Source organism: Ctenopharyngodon idella, chromosome 16 (genome assembly GCF_019924925.1).
Source record: "Ctenopharyngodon idella isolate HZGC_01 chromosome 16, HZGC01, whole genome shotgun sequence".
NCBI classification, from domain to species: Eukaryota; Metazoa; Chordata; class Actinopteri; order Cypriniformes; family Xenocyprididae; genus Ctenopharyngodon; species Ctenopharyngodon idella.
Window position 1 is genome coordinate 4,326,017 of NC_067235.1, and position 20,148 is coordinate 4,346,164.

Sequence of the window (20,148 nt, forward strand, 5' to 3'; positions counted from 1 at the left end):
GTGGTTAAACAAGTGAAACCGCATAAACATTCATTGTTAATCCAGTTATTATATGTTGAAACAAAACATACAAGAATAACAAAAGACGTTATATCAAAATGTATCTATTTAAATAAAGAATTAAAAAATAAATAAATAAATAAATAAAAAGGCTTGTGTGCAGTTCACTATATGGTGATTGTGGATTCTGGGTGAGTCACTTTTGAGACTTCCTCTCTTAACTATAGTGTTAGTGTGCGCAAACAGCAGATCAGCTCAGTGTGTGACTGTCCGCCGTGAGAGATGGGAGACCTCCAGTCCCTGCGAATCTTCATCAACAGTCTGGATCAGCAGTCTCTGCCCCGCATCCTACAGGTCTGCTCTGGGGTTTATTTCCAGGGTAGGTTTTATGCTTTTTATCCTCTCTGCATATTCTGTATTTCCCCTTTTTCAAAGAGGAAAAAATTAAATAAACAAGGAAAATAGCTACTAAATATTCTGTCAATTATTATGTTCTCCACATCCGTAAATGTGTTTTGCATTAATAATTATTCCAGTTTTGTATCTTTTAACCATCATCTCTTTTTTTGTAAAATAAGGAACAAGAATGTTCTCTTGAATGCTCCTGTTGTTTGGGGTTTTTAAGTTTTGGCCCCATAGCGTGTGAAAACTCCATCCACAGCATGTTTTATGTCTGGGATCTCTGAAACCTCAAACAGAAGTAACATAACATTTGCCAGGCGTGGAATTGAGTTAAATTTAAGTTCACACTTCAGCGTAAAGTATGTTTTAGTGTTATTGAAATGGCTGTGAGGTCCCTCCGACCCCAAACAGGACATGGGGTTTAAGAGACCTTTATTTATTGTCATTGTGGTTTAAGCTGTGTGCCTTCAGTATACGTAGATGTGTGAGCAGAATGAGCAGTCTTGTCTGCATTGCTTCGCAAACCAACAGCCTAGATTGTTTCTTATAAAGGGTGAACTCAAATCAAAGGTGCACATAAAAAATTCACTGCTTTTTACATATCATGATATGCATGTGTTCTTGATTTACAATTTTGATTCACTACAGCTTTCAATTCATCTCTCAAATTAGTTTTTACCCGCATAAAACTGAAAAAGATTTCAGTTTGCTCATGACTGGTGGTTGTCAGCCGTTTTCTGTCGGGAGTCAGATTTTACGTCAAATGGTGACACCAAAATAGCACTAAAATTGGTTGTTGTACAAAAATAAAAATGTCCTTAACTTCCAAAACTGAAATGGTTTTGAGAATGAGGGCACGATACCTGCCAAATTTGGGTTCTTAAATGACAGATGTATTTGCACCAAAATATCGAGATTGATTAGACGCCTTTGACATCAATAACAAAATATGAACCTCTCTTTTAAAAGATGATAAACCTGTTTATTTTCCTATCCCAGCTATACGCTGATTCGTTCGATTTTAATAATGTGGTTTGTTTTCCCCCATATTTTTGGGTTGCAAACCGAGTTGAAATCCAAAAAAAGTAGCTTTGTATATTTGAGTGAAGTACAATACAAAGGCCTCTAAATAAAATAATCAATACCATATAATCACAGAGGAAGATTTAATCCATACTTTCACAAATAAAAGAGACGGTCTGACTTCATATGTCAGGTTTGACTTGGTTTTAATGCAATCAATGTCCATAACATGTAGAAATCAACTATTAAAATGGATGGTTATGCAAACGAGGCTTATGCTGACGTGTTATTATTTTCAGGGTCCATATATGAGCTTTCGGGGAGTGAAGTGTGTTTATCTACTGGAGATTTGGTGAAGATCATTGGTTTACAGCTCCTGTCTGTATCTTGTGAGGAGATTGACACTGGATCTTCATATGAATTGCCTACTGAATATTCAGGTGAGCCACTAAACAACAGCAATACACAGACGTGAAAAATGATACACTAGAGTTAGTGAAACTACTTCTTGTGTTATTCAACATATCATTACATTAGCCTATTGACTAAATAACAGCCCAATTGATTAGAGGTAAACTGGGACAGGATTCATGGAGATCTAGCAGTATTTTTCACTTAAGGCGCTGCTGAACATAATCAGTTTAATATTACAGGCAACGTGTGTAATTTCTATATCACACATAATCACACATTCTATATCAACTCCTAAAAAGTTAAGATTATTTTCAAACAGGAATTCCGCCCATCTGCCATTGGACCAACAGATTATCTTTAATTCAATACAAGACAGTATTTTACTTCAATACAATTGTCATGATGCTATTCTTAACTTAAGCTCAAGGTTGTCTCAGGAAATTCATTTCTAAACCAAAAGCTAACTGGCCAAGTTTATTGATTTTACCACACTATGAATCTCTCTAGGTCAGTTCAGACTCGTCGCTGAGGACCTCCCATACAATACAATAGAGGAAATTGTGGGTCTGTGTCCTGTTGGAGTGGACGCCTGTGGCTCCTTCATCTTCACAAGCAGCAACGAGTTGACTATAGACAACTTCACGGTACCAGCGAAAAAACAGTTGACCCTGCTTTCTGTGGAGATTGCTGAAGATGGAGAAAGACTTGCACGGTGTCATGTGGTAGGGCAGAACATGGCTGCTGCAGAGATACTCCTTCCTCTATCCCTCAAAGGAGAGTTTTACGAATATGAAAGTGACCGTGGTTACACTCTACAGGAAATCATGTCATCAGCCAGGCTGAGCTGCCGTCGCTTCCGCAGCACAAACATTAAGAACAGAGGAGCCTTGCTGGTTTTCAGCCCTGTGTATGAAATCAGTGCCATTATGCATAGTAAGTACAACAGTGTTACTTTGCTTTGTAAATATTTGTCATGCCCTTTTTCCACCGACATTGTGCTGGTGCCAAAGCCTGATATGTAATTATCCAAGACAGAGTGCTGCATTTTTGACATATTTTTGTAGGCCTGCCTGTAAGTTTGCATCACCCTGCTTCCCTCGACAAAAAAAACCCCAATAGGAATTCTAGGAGTTTATGCGCGTAGCGCTGAAACGCTATTGTAATTGTTAAAATTTCAAAGGATCAGCATTCTCCCCTAAAAGTGATTGGGCAGACCAAACAGTAAAGCTGGTAGTACTTACAACATCTACAACGTCAGCAAGGCTCACCCCGATCGGCCTGACGGGGGGCGCTACAGGGGTCAAAAGTACGAAATGGCTCATAAGTCCTAAACCGTTAGGTGTAGACTCAAGTGTTTTATATCGTTGGAATCCTTGGCTCAAGATGGACAAAATACATTTTGGAAATTTTCAGGTATTTGAAAAACCTACTTTTGCGAACTAGTCCTAGGTTCAAAGTGGGTGGAGCCACTTTTACTAAAATGGCTATAACTCGTGAACAGAATGAGATATTTACACCAAACTTGGCACACCTATGTGCTCATTCTGTGGTCGCATGAAAAAGGACACAGTGACTGGCCACTTAGTGGCACTATAACAGGAAAAAAAACTTGGAAAATGGCTATAATCAGCCAACTATTAGTCCGATTGACTTGAAAATGGGCATGCAGTGTCTTTGTCCAAGGTGCCATGATTGTCTATGAGGACATTGGCGTATCTAAAAAAAAACATGCCCGCCAATGAAATTTGAGCACCTATTAGACAAGGTTAACGGAGGCCGATTGGAACGAAAGTCGTTGGGGCACTTTCGACTCATGGCCCTAAAGGTCTGTAAGAATTTTGAAAGAAACAGCCACTAGGTGGAGCTAACGAGTTTTCCGTAGTGTTTCACACATCCACACAATAGTCATATCATTTGATAGATCTCCTCATGCTGAAGAACTTTGCCTCAAGAACCACTGCTGTCAATCAAATTGTTTATTAAATGTTTGCGATTATGTAGAAAACCTACTTTTGCGAACTAGTCCTAGGTTTTTCGCCCAATCAGAACCAAACCAGTGCAGTACAATTCTCTGGACTCTCTAGGTCAATAATTATCAAAAAAAGTTTACCCTTTGGGTAGCTATAACAGGGTCATTTAGAAAAAGGGCATGGCCAAGTGCTCACAAAAGCCTATAACTCCTAAACGAAAACTTGGAACTTCACGAAAATAGGTGAGCATATGTCGATCGGTCATGTTGTCATGCTTCTTTACGATCGGTCTATAGGTGGTGCTATAACTGTTAAAAAGCTTTAAAACTAGGGCTGGGTATTGAGACAATTTTCACGATTTGATTCGATTACTATTCACATGCTTGCGATGCGATTCGATTCGATATAGATTATTTTGGGTGTAGTATATAAGTTACAGTACATGTCAAATTTTCTAGAGGAAAAAAATCTCTCAACTAATGCTGTAAACTACACATGGGAGTCAGTTGGTATTACTTTACTATAATATTGAAGGTTAAAATTAACTTATTTATATACAAACACTTAAATTACACTCGATGTTTTTTATTATAAATAAAGTTTAGAATTACATAATCATATTTCTACTCCAATTCGTTTTTTTGAAATATAAACATTTAAATCGTGGCTGTCATAACTGATTTATTCAAACATGCATTAAACATTAAAAATTATAATGAATATGTAAAGGTGCATAGCTATATTTATCAGAATGCTGCTTTCTAGAGTTCACTTTTCTAGCTGTTCACATGCGCTTGTGCTGCCGCTTCTCTTTAACTGAGGTGTTACAGCGATCTGTCACGTCACATTAAACAGCGCCACAACGGTATTTATATTTTGAATCTCACAATAAGATGGACGTCATTTAAAGTATGAGACTTTGCTTCATATCAAAAGTAACAAAGCACAAAGAATATTGTGATTTATTGGATGGGAGGCGCACTACATGTTCTGTTCATTCATCAACTGAAAACAGACTAGACTAATCGATTCTTGGGATTTAAGAATCGATATCGGTTCGTAAAAATGAGAATCGATTAAAATCGAGAAATCGATATTTTTTACCCAGCCCTATTTAAAACCCATATATTTCCAATGGTAAATTGCCTGTATTGGCGGAAAATGGTCTGTTCCTTCTATGATTTAAGTGGTTACATGCTTGCTAAATAAAACGTAATATCTTTTTGCACAAGTGCTTAAAGGCTTTGAACCCCGATAATTGTTGCTCACAGCTATATTTCATTGGCTTCTGGATTATTGCTGAATAAGCTCTGTGACCAAGAAAAGTTTATGACTCTTACAAATTTAGTTCATCATGATAATCTTCACAAATTAGTACAAATCTTGAATTTTGAGGATTTTCCCTGAAAGTTTGAGTTAGAATAGTTAAAGAGTGTGTGATTATAAACACAATGAGGCTGCAATGGTGGACTAGTGAGTAGATGAGTTTACCTGTTCGGTGTGATGACGTTTCATGTCTCTGACAACCTCTGTAGTCCCATTTAGACACTTGATAGCAACTGCATTTTTCAAGACAAATAAAAGCTTTAAAACACCACAAGCGGTATTACTGATGTATTTTATGTTGTAAAATCAAACGTGAAAACATTTTGAGCTTGTGTTCACCAGGGACCTTATTGACTTCTGGGCAATGGAAAAGAAAGTGCCAAAATTTCAAAATTCTGGGTTTTGGCATACAAAAATACGTCATCCTTGCAGCACTCTATCGTCACTACAAAAAAGGTAGTTGTGGAGCAGAAAAACACTGACCACAAAACCTGCTGTCTCAAACAAGGAACTGCTACTGTCAGAGACTGGGAGTCTGCACTAAACATTTTCTAAAGAGCAGCAACTCAATCTGGCAAGAATGAAGCAAAAATAACTAGATTACACAAACCAGATCCTTGCATTTAAACAAAAACTACAACTACGAAGATAATTCACTCAAAATTACTATGAATGGGAGAAACTACAGCGTGCAATATGGGACAAATTCAGTCTTATAAAAAAAAAAAAAAAAAAAGAGCCAATCACCAATCTGTAAAAAAGATCCGGTTCCCATAGAATGGCTCTTGGGACTGGATTGGCTGCACTGGCTGAAGAATCTTGCTATTTGAGAATAAACATTTATAAGATTTTTTTTTTTTTTTTTGCTGATTTGAAATATGTTCTTTAAATGTGGATTTGGCAAGCGATTTTTGAGATTTTGATATTCCCCCATTCAAGTAGATAGGAATTGGTTTAGCATTGTCCGGTTACAAGAGGGTTTTGCAAATCCCTCAGGCGAGCACCATTAAGAACCACTATGTTGGTGGAAAAGGGCAATCAGCTGTCACTCAATCCTGCACCTGGAGGTTCATCTTCCAGTATCTTCCTAATCTAACACACATTTGAGCCAGCTACTCAAGATCTTTGGCTTTGCCTGAAAACTACAGGCCGGTGTGTTGAGTTGGAGTCCTCCAGGAGTAGAACTGATTACACCTGTCAGAGCAGGAGCGTCCAATCCTCCTCCTGGAGGGCCACTGTGCTGCAAAGTTTAGCTCCAATCCTAATTAAAAATGTCTGAACCAGCTAAGCAAGGTCTTAAGGATTACTAGAATCATTCAGGCATGTGAGTTGGGGCTAAACTCTGTGAGACATTGGCCCTCCAGGAGCAGAATTGGGCATCCCTGTCATACAGGCTTGATACATGGAAATGGTCCTGGAATAACTGTTTGTTAATGATTTTTTTTTTTTTTTCATTTAGTGAGGAAGAACGTAGTGAAGTTCCCCTCCAGTCTGGAAGTGGATGTCCAGGATGTGACAGAACAGTTCCAGGATTTAGTGTTCATAACTCCGTTATCTCTGACTGAAATTGCAAGTCAGCCAAAGGAGTCCTTCCCCACTCTGGCAGAGATCCTTGATGCCCCAGAAGGCAATCAGTTTTTTAATTGTAGCTGGTTCAAAGAACTGCAAAGAGAAAGGCACCTCGTGTTGCACGGGTGTGGCCACAAAACATTGATATTAGCCTCAACTCCAAAGGGAAGGAAGGAAAAACAGTACTTCTTCATCTCAGAGAGGTATGGTGGACGAATGAGAAGAAGGGCCCGGGAATTCGGATCAGTGTACGAGCTATACTTGGCATCCTCTCAGTCTCCAGGTTTGAAAGTAAGCGTGACACGGCACTATGAGGCGGTAGAGGAAGAGGGAATGCCTGCACTCAGTGTCGGCGAGCAGCTGGAAGTGTTGGGGACGAAGCTAAAGGATGGACTTGGGGATAAATCTGGAGCTGCTCAGAAATTAGAAAGTCTAATTTGCAAACGGACTATGGAAGTGGACGATGAGGATGATGAAGATGAGGAAGACGACAGTGAGGAAATCTCTCTGCCACTGTTTATGCCTGGTAACTTTGTGGAAAAGCTTTCAGACAACAAGAAGTATAAATTATCAGATTTAATGAGCAGCCCTTTGCCTCTGGATGTCAAAGTGGTGACTCGGGATAAAGACCTAGAAAAAGATCCCCTGATGGGGTTAACAGCACTTAAGCTTGAGGAGACTTTCACAGAGACCACAGTATTGGCGAGCCTATCCAATAAACCAGATTGGTGTTTTGAGTTGCCGGTACGCTGGTTACAAATGTCTCTCTGTTTCACTACTGATCGTCTGCCGTGGCCCAGTGATGAGCCCCCAGAACTTCATGTAGAGACAGTCACTGAGGTGACAGAGAAATTCTACTATGAATATCACAAACTCATAAGCAAAATTGAGGAACCACCTCCTCGTCCACCAAAGCGGAAGCCATCTAATTCAGAAGCACCTAAAAAGACCCCTAAGCCTAAACATGCATCACCAAAAGTAAAGAGCAATGTGACCGAACAACTCAACAGCCTCTCGCTTAATCAGACAAAGGGTAAACGGGCCCCTGCTCCACCTCCGCCAGATGATGTAAGCAAACTTTTATTCACCTAACTAAAATAGAAATGTAGAAATCAAACAGTAATGTGTCTGTTTTGTTCTGATTTACATTCTCAGATTAGCTACTACAGGATTATCCATTACAGCATTTTCCAAATTCCCCTTTCTGTGATTAATGTTAATGAGTAATGGAAAAATCAATTGCTCACATACTTAGTTACAAGCACAGCAATAAATTCTTTTTAAAGGAATAGTTCACCCAAAAATGTGATCATCTTGTTCTAAATCCATAAAACTTACTTTTTCTGTGAAACAAAAGATGTTCTGCAGATGTTCACGCTACTTGCTATACAATGAAAGTGTTTGGGGATGGATGCTGTCAACCTCCAAAAATGACAAAGCACCATACATATTGTCAGTGTTAAAGTCGTGTCAAAACTCTTTTCAGTTTTAATATCATTAAACCTCATTATATTTTGTTTTTTAGAAACTTTAGTAATTCATTATGTGCACCATCTCCACTGCATTATAGATTTAGAAAGACATTCTACACAAAGAATCATGTAATAAAGCAATTAATAATTACTTCTTGCCATCAGTGACAGAAATAAACTTTTTCATCAGGGGGTGATATTCGCCCCCTTAAATTGATTCCCAGGGGCATTTTTACCTTTTATAACATGCACATTTTTAGTATTAAATGAGTCAAATGTAATCAGTATCAACAAAATCATCTTTTCACTGCAAAAAGCTGCATTTGAAGTGGCATTTAGATGCATTTACAGACTGTTTATTGCAGCTCAGAGGGCAAGAATGCATTTACACTGCAACTACAATTGCATTGATTAATGTAAGAAATTAATGTTTTAAATAAAACTTTAATTAGGAAATATGATATGATGGGGAAAAAAGGACAGCCACAGATTTTAAAAAATTGCAGCTGGTTCTAAGAACTACAAAGAAAATCTTCATTCATTCAGGAATGAAGCAAGTGACTGACTTTATGAACAAGTCATTGATTAATTCACTTAACCTTTTCATTCAAAACACAGATTCATTCAGGAACCAAACACCGCTGCGTGTTCCTTGGAGTTCCACCCCGCACAAACATTTTTGAATGTGAATATTTAGTGTAAAGTTAAGATGGAATTGGGAAGATGGCTTGGGAAGGAATTGCATGAATTGTATGGACCACTTTTATGGTGCTCTTATGTCATTGGAGCAGGTCTGTTTCCTCATTTTCATTGTATGAACTATTAGGGCTGTGCGATTAATCACAATTGATTTTTTGGTTTTGGCTTCCAACAATTATGAAAACAAGATAATTGATGTAAAATGATTATTGCGCAAAACACTGTTGCTAAACTGCGGGATGTGTTTGATATTAAACAGTGTTATTAAAAGCGCATTAAGCTACGAAAGAGATACTATCCCCTAGGCGGCTTTCTGTGCACGAGTCGGAGAGGAAAGTGCATGAGCAAAGTATACTGCGGGCTTCGGATACGCGCCAAAGTGGTCAAATAGCCAACATGCAAAAATGCAGTTTTGGCGAGTATCCTCGTAAACACACTTGGTTATGTATTAAATTAATGTAAACAGTTGAGAAAGAAACTGCATGTGTTATGGTATACTGAATCCGTACAGCTCTTAAAGTGACAGCACCCTAATAAGTCTGCTGTAGTCATTAATGTTAATCAAACAACAAAAGACAAAGATAAAATCACTCACTGCTCTTGAATGAATCCATATTTAATGTATACAGCAGTGTTATTTTACATTTGTTGGTTTATTCAGTTTTTGTAGGCTATTACTTATCTTAATACCACTGCACTGTTGATTTAATTTGTATTTTTGTTCTGTTGTATTTGTCAGTTTTGTTTTCGTTTCGTTTGTTCTTATGGTATTGCTGACTGTTTACTTATCTTCTACAACTTTTGAGGCCATTTTACTTACATTAACCTAGTAATAGCTTTTGCTGAAGTATCTAAAATTATATATCTAAAATTAGCTACTTGTATCATGAAATAAGACTTATCATATCACCCAGCAATAACCATGTTAAATAATCATGATTTCAATATTGACCAAAATAACCATGATTATGATTTTTGCCATTATCAAGCAGCCCTATGAACTATAGCATGTCATTCATAATGGCATCAATAAATGCATGTTTGTAACAACATGAAGGTGAGTAAATGATGATCCGAGTTTTCATTTTTGGGTAAACTATTCATTCTTCTCCTAAAATGGTACAAGCATAAATCATCCCTTATAAAGTCTGGTATGGTAACTATGCGCTTATGCATACTGAACAGGAAGAAAATAAAAAGCATTGTGTTCCTCTTTTCTTATTCAAGCTGGCTCAGCAGCTTTGACACTTTTTTCTTGTTGAACTCCACCAGACACCAGATCAGCCCCCTCCAATCTTGCCTAGGAAAAGCATATCAATAGCCGAGAGTGTCAGTCTGCCCAACATGTACGTGAAAAGTCCCACGAAGGCACAAAAAGCAGGTTTGTTTGTCTTTACATTTAAATATTTGATGCTTCAATGATTTTTAACACCCATTCCATGATATTTGGAACAGCAATGACCCAAAATCAGGAAGCTAAAATATTATGTAGATTTTAATCTATCATTTTCTTTCCTTCCACCAAAAAAAAAAAAAAAAAAAGCAAGGAGACCCTCTGACTCAGACCATGACTATGAGTCAATCGAGGACGCATTGATCCCCACCCATGAAAGCCTGTTCTATTAGATCAAGAACACTTTGTATTCATGTACACAAAGGAATACAGCTTGTCTTCATAACAAGAGGTGCAAAAGAAATCAAGAAAGTACCAGCCAATATGGAGTCTCAACAGCACAAATATGCAATAGTTTTCAATGTGTCTAAATACTCAAAGTCGTGCCAATGCAAGGTTGAACAAATATACACTTTAATGTAAATTAGGCAATGTCATTCTTACTGCTTATTCTTTAAGACATGCTAACCTCTAAAGAAATAATGTAAGTTTAAATGAGTATGCTTTTATTAAAATTACAGAAAAGAACTGAAATATATAGTTTTTTTTTTTTTTTTTTCTCCTTGAAAACTATCAAAGATAAGAAATGGGCTTATTGAGGTCTGATAACATATATGACAAAAACATAATTAGACTTCATTGTCTGTTGATCTGAAGTGGTCCTCATCAATGGTGGAGAAAATGTGTCCCTCGTTGCTGAGAAAATCCACAATTTGCCTGTAAAAAGGTAAAGAAAAATGAGAATTAAACTGCAGTTAAAAGAACTGTTTCATGACAAGGTGTACCGTATTGTTCTGAATATAAGTGTTTTTTTTCTTAGAAATACATCTGAAAAAAGGTTTGTCTTATATTCAGGGTCCAGAGTTTTATGTGTCAATAATACACCTGCAACAATAGGTGGCGCCAAATACGGTGTGCCAGAGTGTAATGTTATAAGATTGTGAGCGAGAAAAAAAACAGTCTTAAATGCTAACAGAGAAAGAAAAGCTTAACGTCTAAAGCCCAAAGTATACTTCGACCATCTGCGTCCGTGCACCGTCCGCATACAAAAGTGAAAATCCCCTCGTACGTGATTTTAAAAGCGCAAGATGGTACCCAGATTTCAAAGAAATCAATAAGATTTCTCTTCTACTGTTGATGAAATTTTGGTAGGCTACATGGTTTTCATTATGAGATGGACAGCCTAATTGTTATATAATTCAGATGGGCTACAGGTTATTTTTATGGTATGTCAAAAAGTGTTTATTTTTAAATGTGATGGTACATTTTACCAGTATTTACCATACTTTCAAATAAAAAATTAAAATATAAAAAATATGCAATATGAAAATTATTTTAAAATAAAAATTCTCTTTATAAAACAAGATTTGGTCTTCAAAAAGCCTTTCATGTACATCTTGGAAAAGGGGGAGTTGTCTTATCAGGGTCATCATATATTCAGAACAATGTGCGCAGCAGATAGACAAGTGAGTCCATTTATCTCACTTCCTTCTGAAGCAGGAATTGATTAACTTTGAAAGTCGGCTTGGGTTGTGTTATTAGATAGCTTTTACACATGATTGACTTAGTTCAGTATTACAGGAACAAAAAAAACAAAAAAACAAAAAAACAAAAAAAGGTGTTGACAAACATTTGCATATTGTGAGCTGTGAAGCATCTGGTGGGAAACTAGAAAAGTTCACAAACGAACCCTGTGTCTGAATAAGCCTATTTCCATACATGGTATGAAAAAAGCGAGGGCTGTCATGGCACCAAATTTCAGTAGTCGGTACCAATACCGGTCAAATGTCACAGTTCTCTGTACCAATTTTGGTACCATAGTAAAAACAAACTATTTTTGTTTGAACTATTTGAAACTGAAAAACAACTGAATATAATCAGTTAATTTTTAATGCAAAAATAATCTTAAGTAAATAATACATTAAAACAGGCATCCTCAAATAGCAGATCGTGGTCCGATTCCGGGCCCTGGTTTGGTTCCAACCGGACGGTGAGACAAAATGACAACTGCAGCCCCATTTTACAGTTTCTACAGTTTAAAGTGAGCAGAGCATGGTTCACACTACAAGCGCACAGCTCATTATACTGGTTATTCAGCACAATATCTTTTTTTACCATGGTAGTGCTGTGCAATGTGTGGTTTTACCCATGGTTAACATGATCCAAATACTATGGAAGACCAAACCTTACCCTATAAAATTTTACCCTTTAAAATGAGGTTGTTACAATTTCTACAGATGTTACTGTTTTTGTTAATGAACATAAATTTACATCCCAACTCGAGCTATTGATACTGTCAAATGTGCATTTCTAAGTGACAAAACATGGAATATTAATTAGTAAAATGTTCACTTGTTTAGCAAGTCTTGGTCATGTTCTGATGATAAAGAGTAGTCTGATGATAAAACCACAATTAACGGTCTGGTTTGTAAAACTTTCACTCAGGAGCAAAAATCAGCTTTCAAAGAATTTGATTTGACATTTATTGTGATAATTATCTATATCGACTGATATGAAAAATGGTGTGATATTTTGGCCATATCGCCCAGCCCCAATATAGCACAGCATAGTTCAAGGACTTGGTATCGAAGTCTGTACTTTTGACAACACTAGACTCCAGTGACAGCTGAACTCTCCTCCAGTCTGCATTCAATTCTCGTGGACCGACCGTCAGGCACAGAATGCACATGTTCATGCAGGCTACAAATGCACACTTCAGAGGATCTCACAGCTGAAGTCTGCAATGTTGGTGAAATGAAATTTTGATAAGATATTCAAAGATTTGTTTAAATGATATAAATGCGTATTTGCTGAATGCTGACGGTAAATTAGAAAGTATTATACGGTTTGCCTTTTTATTACTAATATAAAAGAAAATGCTATTATACTTTTTGTATACCGTTTACTTTTTGTTTAACGGTTCTATCTAATAATTTATTAATAATAAATGAACACTGAGAACGTTGTGTGCTCAGGCACTGGTGTTCTCAGTGAAAAACTTATATCTGTCGACCACTACTATTTTGACATCAGAAATTTTTTTTTGTCCCGTTTGTCAAACATCGCAATTTTAGATTCAATCCTGCACTTTAATTTAGTTGTCACTTCAAAATATTTGCAGTGTGTACTAGGCAGCATGAAAAATATAACTTTATTAAAATTATGAATGGGTTATACAAACCCATAGGTTATACATACGAAGCTTGTTATTTTTGATTAACTGAAGGGGCTTTCGCACTGGAGGGACCTTTTCATAGTTCAAAACATTATTGGTGGAAGTACCCGGATTTTGCCGCGTTCGCACCGCAGGAACTAGGAACTCCTTTTGAGGGAAATAAATTAGCTCCTATTTCGGAGTACGGTCTAAACTAGCACTACAGAAATTATCCGTGACAAGCGTATGCTGATTGGTCAAACGCATGTCAAACACCGGGACCCAGCATTTTTTAAAAAGCCGTGCAAACATATTTACTTCACAAACATGAAAAACAGCAATTAAGGCATTTACCGGTTGTCTGCAGCATTGTGTTCTTTTCTCCACCTCGATGATATGTAATACTGAAAGTTGTCATAGGAGATTTCATCTCTTAGCCCCACTTTCTGCTCTTTCAGTCTCGTAATTTATGCGGGAGTTTCATGATAATCTCCGTCATCACGAAACTCATGACACACAACAAACACAGCTCCTATCACGGTGTCCTCCATCCACCAGTTTTTGGCATTTGTAAATGCCGCGCTTAAAGATGCAGCTGTCGGCAGCTTCAGAGTTCCTATTGCAACCAGGATCATGGCCTGGGGGAGAAATTAGTTCTCTGCGAACAATCCTAGTGGCTAGTTCATATAACTGAGTTCCTAGAACTATTCAGTGCTAAAGCCCATTGAGTTCTGATAGCATAACATATGAATAAATTATCTTTTAAGCAATTTTTTGACTGAAAAAAAAAAAAAAAAAATACTAAATTCACAAAATGTTTTTTTCCCCTGGTTCTCAGGAAGATGTACTGCAAGACTTGCAAAAGAACATGCGCTGCTCTGCGCTTTGAGAAGAGAATTCATAGGAAATCTTACTCTAATAACTGTAACCATGAGAATGCAAACATATCAATAGAAGGTTCCTTTTGTGGTTATTAAGATCTCACTCATTGTTCAGTCAGTCTGTTTGTTTTCCCTTGCGTGTGCACATTTGTGGCAGCATAGCGCTAATCTATGCTGACACTAACATCTCCCACTCATTGCTAGGTTATAATGCAAAAAGCGGCAAACACTTTATATTCCTAATATAAATGAAATTATGATTTAAATGAGAGAAATGATTATTACACAGTATTATTATCTACTGTTATCTTGAGATAAAGATATCTCAAATGGTCAAATCTGGATGGAGCTAGAGATATCATCAGCAGGGCTGGATTTACCTCATACTGTAACCAGTGTTGGGGTTAATGCATTACAATTAACTTGAGTTATGTAATCAGATTACTTTTTACAACAAAATCTGTTACTTTTTCAAATAAGTAACGCAATTATTACATATTTGTGTGAAAAAGTAACTATATTAAATTACACAAATATGCTTTATGTATTTAATCTCACTTTATTAACCAATGTCTTTGCTGCTGACCTTCAATGATCTAATTCAATCATACTAATAAGCAACTATTACTTTAGATTAGATTTAGAAATAAGAGTGTTGAACTTCCTTCTCCTGTATCCTGTTCTTCTTTAATCCAGAATATCAGCACAGCTGAAAGGTTTGTTAGAGCTGCACCCTCTACTGTACAGGCGTAATACATTTCCTTCAGCCTGAGGCTTATTCACTTCACTTTTGGTGTGAAAGGGCCTTAACATTTGCCAAAAATATTACTTTTTTGTTGTTATTAAAAACAAACAAACAAGCAAGCCCAGCTCAGGTGATAAAGAGTAATGCAAAAGTAACCTATTACTTTTCATAAAAAGTAACTAAGGGAACGCAATTAGTTACTTTTTTAGGGAGTAACGCAATATTGTAATGCATTACTTTTAGAAGTAACTTTCCCCAACACTGACTATAACATAGGGAAAAAGTAATTTTGGGCCCCCCAGTTATAGTCAGTCAGAAACCTACCAAAACTGCTACTTTTCAGGAGAAAAAAAAAACAAACAAAAAAATTTTTTTTTAAATCAAACACTGTTTTAAAGTTGATATTGTGGCTTTATTTGATCATATACTTGCATGTGGCATTATATTATCATCATTTTACCAAAGTCAAGCTCAAATTAAGTTATTAGTTTTTGACCAGAGCATGTTGTGTTTTTGACGTCATTAGAATGGCTGCATCTGAGGCAGTAAGTGCATCCCGTTGCGTTTTCATCAACGTACAGGTTGTAAAGTTTATTGTTTGTAGCTATGTGGGTGCTCAGTTTTTTTTTTTAGAGACAGTTCTTTTAATAACCTAAAGATGCCTTCCTGGTGCGCACACACGCCTGTTGCAGTGAAAAGACTTTTGAAAAAGTTTAGCTTATTTTAGATGTCAGTGGCCATCAACGTGCTGTTCCTTAAGTGATATTTAACTAGAATTACTCAACTAAAACTTACACAAATGCGCACTGCAGAAAAAAGGAAACCGCATTTTATAAAGTGGCAAAGTCAATTTTAAAATAGCATTAGAAATGCAAAACTATGACAACTTTGTTAAAGTCAAATTCTGAAATACCATTTCTACATAACAGACTAGGAAACAAACTATTGAGCTCTGTTCTCATAAGACTTGAGACTCAAGTTCACAAGATGTTTCACATTTAGCTTCCTATGACAGGCAATAGAGGAAGCCTTTTCAGAGAAATTAAGGACGTGCTATTCTCCCAGCTTATTTGGGGTTACAGAAGAGAAATGGAAACTAAGAAAGAGGAAGAGAAACGTCAAATCTTTTGCTGGGTTATGGTCCACTACAAAAGCTTTTTCTTTATAGAGACACATCCCAGAAGAAGTTTGTACCTGATAACATTGACGCTCATGCTATTAAGCTTCTGCTTGAGGTCTTGCATGCTGATGCCTTGAGGCTCATGACAACTCTTGATCAGGCCCAAAACCTGCACGAAGAACACAACTCAACATCAGCACAACACAACTCTGAACTTATGATGACACAGTCAAAACGTGCACAGAAAATGAAAAAGAATTCAAGCAGTGTGTATATAAATATGTTATTTTTATAATCTAATTTTATGATCAAATTATCATTTTTGGAAGAAAAAAAACAAAACAAAATAATGTATGATAGTGAATATATGATCTCTAGATGACTACGTAATATACATTATTGTTTCAAATACGTCATCACATACAAATACATCATGTAATGTAACTCTTGTACAATGAAGCATTTTGACTCACCTGGTTCTGGTTGGCACTCAAACCATTGACTAGCATACTAGCACCAGAATAGCTTCCAGCAGACCCCATGCTACCCATGCTAGTATGAGACACAGGCATCGTGTTCATCCCTCCGCCCCCTCCCATCTATGAAGAAAGAGCATCTATTATCAAACAGATATATTGGCCAGGTTGATCACGGTATCCAGTCATAAAAATAGAATATACTGTATAAAGTGGAAAGTCACAGAATTTGGATGAATAAATCAAAAGAACCCAAAAAAAAAAAAAAAACCTATACCAAAATCTATTTAAAATACATTTATTTCATACTAAGTATACTTCAAATCTATTAACATATTTATTGACATATCACTTAAGACTTACTGATAAAAAAAATAAATAAATAAATAAATAATAATAAAACTTTATTTGGACTACTTCTTTATTGCACAATGCACATTTCTTAATATTATGCCTAAAAAGTAATAGCATTATTAATAAGGATTGTATGATCTTTGTATAATATCCGTCTTTAATGCAAGATATTTAAAGTGTACCTAAAGTATACTTGCAATTTCACTTTAGCTCAATCAAATATACCCAAGTATATCTTTAGCAAGTATAGACCTCAGCACTACTTCCAGATAACTAAACTGCATTAAGTACAAAATTAGTAGTTCAGGGTTTTTCCTGCATTATGATCAACTCAGTATTGAGTGACAACGGTTCAAATTGTTGAATGAAGTCATTATTTTTGTTTTGTTTTTGTGCACAAAAAGTATTCTCGTCGCTTCATAACATTAAGGTTGAACCACTGTAGTCACGTTGACTATTTTGACCATGTTTTTAACTACCTTTCTGGACCTCAAAAGGTGCAATGATGTTGCTGCCTATGTGTGGATCAGATACCCTCAGATTTGATCAAAAATATCTTAATTTGTGTTCTGAAGATGAATGAAGGTCTTACGGGTGTGAAACGAAATGAGGGTGAGTAATAAATGACATTATTTTCATTTTTGGGTGAACTAACCCTTTAATCGAAATCAACTGGCACAATGCTAAAAGTTCGGAAGACTGAATCCATGTTTCATGTGGTGCATTCAGAGAATTTTTTTCCCTGAATTACCGCTTGGTGTGAATAGTGCTCAAAAGAACATCACCATCTTCTCTGACAGGCATTCCGCACATGCGGCTGACATAAACCACTTTCAATAAACTAAAAAAAAAAAAAATCCTATCCAGTGATGAAGTGTTTTCTGTGTTGACAAAACATTTGCGATGTCATAACAGCCGGGATTCGCACACAATGCGTCCATATCTGCTAATGTCTGATTTGTGACCTATTGACTCACTTGAACAGATTCATTTTAATAAATGGTTAAAACAACTGATCTGTCCAACACTGAACTCACGAGACGTCACTGTCTGAATCGGTGTATAACAAATCATTTACTCCGAACACCTCTGAAATGAGAACGTAAGTGTGCTTACCCCATTTAGCAAGAGTGGTTAGTAAGATTTAGCCACAGTATTTTCAGGTTATTTATATTATTTATATTTTATATGACAATGTGTACTAAATCACCTATAAAATCAGTTAGTTTAGACTGGAGTCAGGTGAAATCAGAACAAAGCAAGTTATTGTTAGCTAGGTGCATTCAATTGTATATGGCAGAAAATTAGACTATTAGTTAAAATGCTACTTTTTAATACTGATTATTAATATATATTCATATAGAGATCATGTAGGTAGGGTACTTTTACTGTTTGCGTGGATGACCGTGTCTGTCATCCACCACCGAAGACCATTTTTGACCCAGGAAAAACCCTGTAGTTCCAACTTAGCAGACTTTAAGTGTACCAGTTTAGTATTCCAAAAGTACAATTGCAGGGTATTTTTTATTAAGCACAAAAATATGTAAATGTATTTGTAGTATACTTAGCATGAAATAAATGTATTTCAAATACATTTTAGTATATGTTTTTTTTTCACTAGGGTAGGACTGTACAGTTAATAAAATCGTGTTATAGACTAGTGTCTGTAAACATTATAGTGTGAAAAGACAAGTCTGCATGTTGTGCGTCTCAGTTAGGTCTACTACACATACTCAAGCAAGCGTGACACTCGTGGTGTTTTTAATGTCTGCCGTCTCATATAGGAGGACATGAACTTCATCTCCAGAGTCACTTCAGCAGCATTACACCATTTCATTTGAGAAAAATATCGTAAGATATAGATTACATTAGAATGTACTTCACAAAGTAATAACACGTATTTTTAAGAAATTCCACACAATTTCATCCATGTTTTAATTTAAACCATTAACCTGAGCAAAAATAAATAAATAAATAATTTTAAACCAAAAATCAAAATGGTTGAAATTTCATTTGATTGCATATTAAAAATTAATTAAAATGTTAAAGTTATATGGATTCATTTAATTACCACCATTTTTTATAATAATTTTGTATTAAATCATAAAACACAGAATACAGAAAATTTGAGACAATTTCTTTAAAATAAATAAACAAAATGTTTCAGTGTCCTATTGTTGTTAAAAATAAATCCTTAAATTACTAAAGTTTTATGAATTCATCTTATTAAACATCCCTTTTAATTATTAACTTTATTAAACTATTAAAGCACAATCCAGAAAACATTTAAACAGAAAACACAGAATTTATGAAAAAATAAAACAGAATTTGGGAAAGAATAAAACTGACTTCGTAGGGCCCTAGTTATTATACTCAGTGTTGGGGAAAGTTACTTTTAAAAGTAATGCATTACAATATAACGTTACTCCTTAAAAAGTAACTAATTGTGTTACTTCTATGGAAAGTAATGCGTTACATTACTTTTGCGTTACTTTTTCTCATCTGGGCTGGGCTGTTTGCAAATTTACGCCTGTACAGTAGAGGGCACAGCTCAACCAAACAAGCCTTTCAGCTGTGCTGCCATTCTCGACTGCAGAAGAATAGGACACAGGAGAAGATGTAAATGAGTAAATGTATGCTCAAATTTAGTCTAGAAATAATCTAGAATAACCGTCATGTTTACAAAGTGTACATGACACTTCTACAAATGGGAAAATAAAGTAACTTGCATAACTTATTAGAAAAAGTAACTTAGATATTTTGTTGTAAATTTAAAAGTAATGCGTTACTTTTTGTCAAGTAACTAGTAATCTGATTACGTAACTCGCATTACTTGTAATGCGTTACCCCCAACACTGATTATACTATATTATATTAAGTCTATCAGTTTGAATTTTATATTTTAAATGACTTGAGAATGTTCCAGAGAGCATCTTGATCTCTATGTCTCAGGACCAAAATGAAAGCAGTAATAGGGATGCACTGATTCCGATCCCAGTAGCGTTTTCGGGCCAGATACTGCGCTCGTGTATTCGTACTCATTAAAACGCTCCGATACTACGCAGCACGTGTACAGTTTGTGTCCAGACAAAGAAACGCAGACAACAGAACAAACAGAAATATGGAGATAAATTAATAGAACATTAAGCA

At 36.0% G+C, this 20,148-nt stretch overlaps 2 protein-coding genes across 2 annotated transcripts in view; one reads left to right on the forward strand and one right to left on the reverse strand.

The window, feature by feature from the left end:
* On the forward strand, positions 1 to 10,802 carry themis2 (thymocyte selection associated family member 2). The gene is made up of 6 exons (XM_051866087.1): positions 1 to 379; positions 1,725 to 1,865; positions 2,347 to 2,772; positions 6,595 to 7,772; positions 10,148 to 10,256; positions 10,419 to 10,802. The coding sequence occupies exons 1-6, from the start codon at positions 283 to 285 to the stop codon at positions 10,499 to 10,501; spliced, it is 2,034 nt and encodes a 677-aa protein (XP_051722047.1). The 5' UTR covers positions 1 to 282; the 3' UTR covers positions 10,502 to 10,802.
* rpa2 (replication protein A2) overlaps positions 10,666 to 20,148 on the reverse strand; it is a 21,912-nt gene continuing 12,429 nt past the window's right edge. Inside the window, exons 7-9 of the mRNA XM_051866096.1 lie at positions 16,642 to 16,767; positions 16,243 to 16,337; positions 10,666 to 10,985 (exon numbers count right to left, since the gene is read on the reverse strand). Of these exons, the coding sequence (XP_051722056.1) occupies positions 10,898 to 10,985; positions 16,243 to 16,337; positions 16,642 to 16,767 (309 nt within the window). The 3' untranslated portion in view covers positions 10,666 to 10,897. The remainder of the gene's footprint in view (positions 10,986 to 16,242; positions 16,338 to 16,641; positions 16,768 to 20,148) is intronic.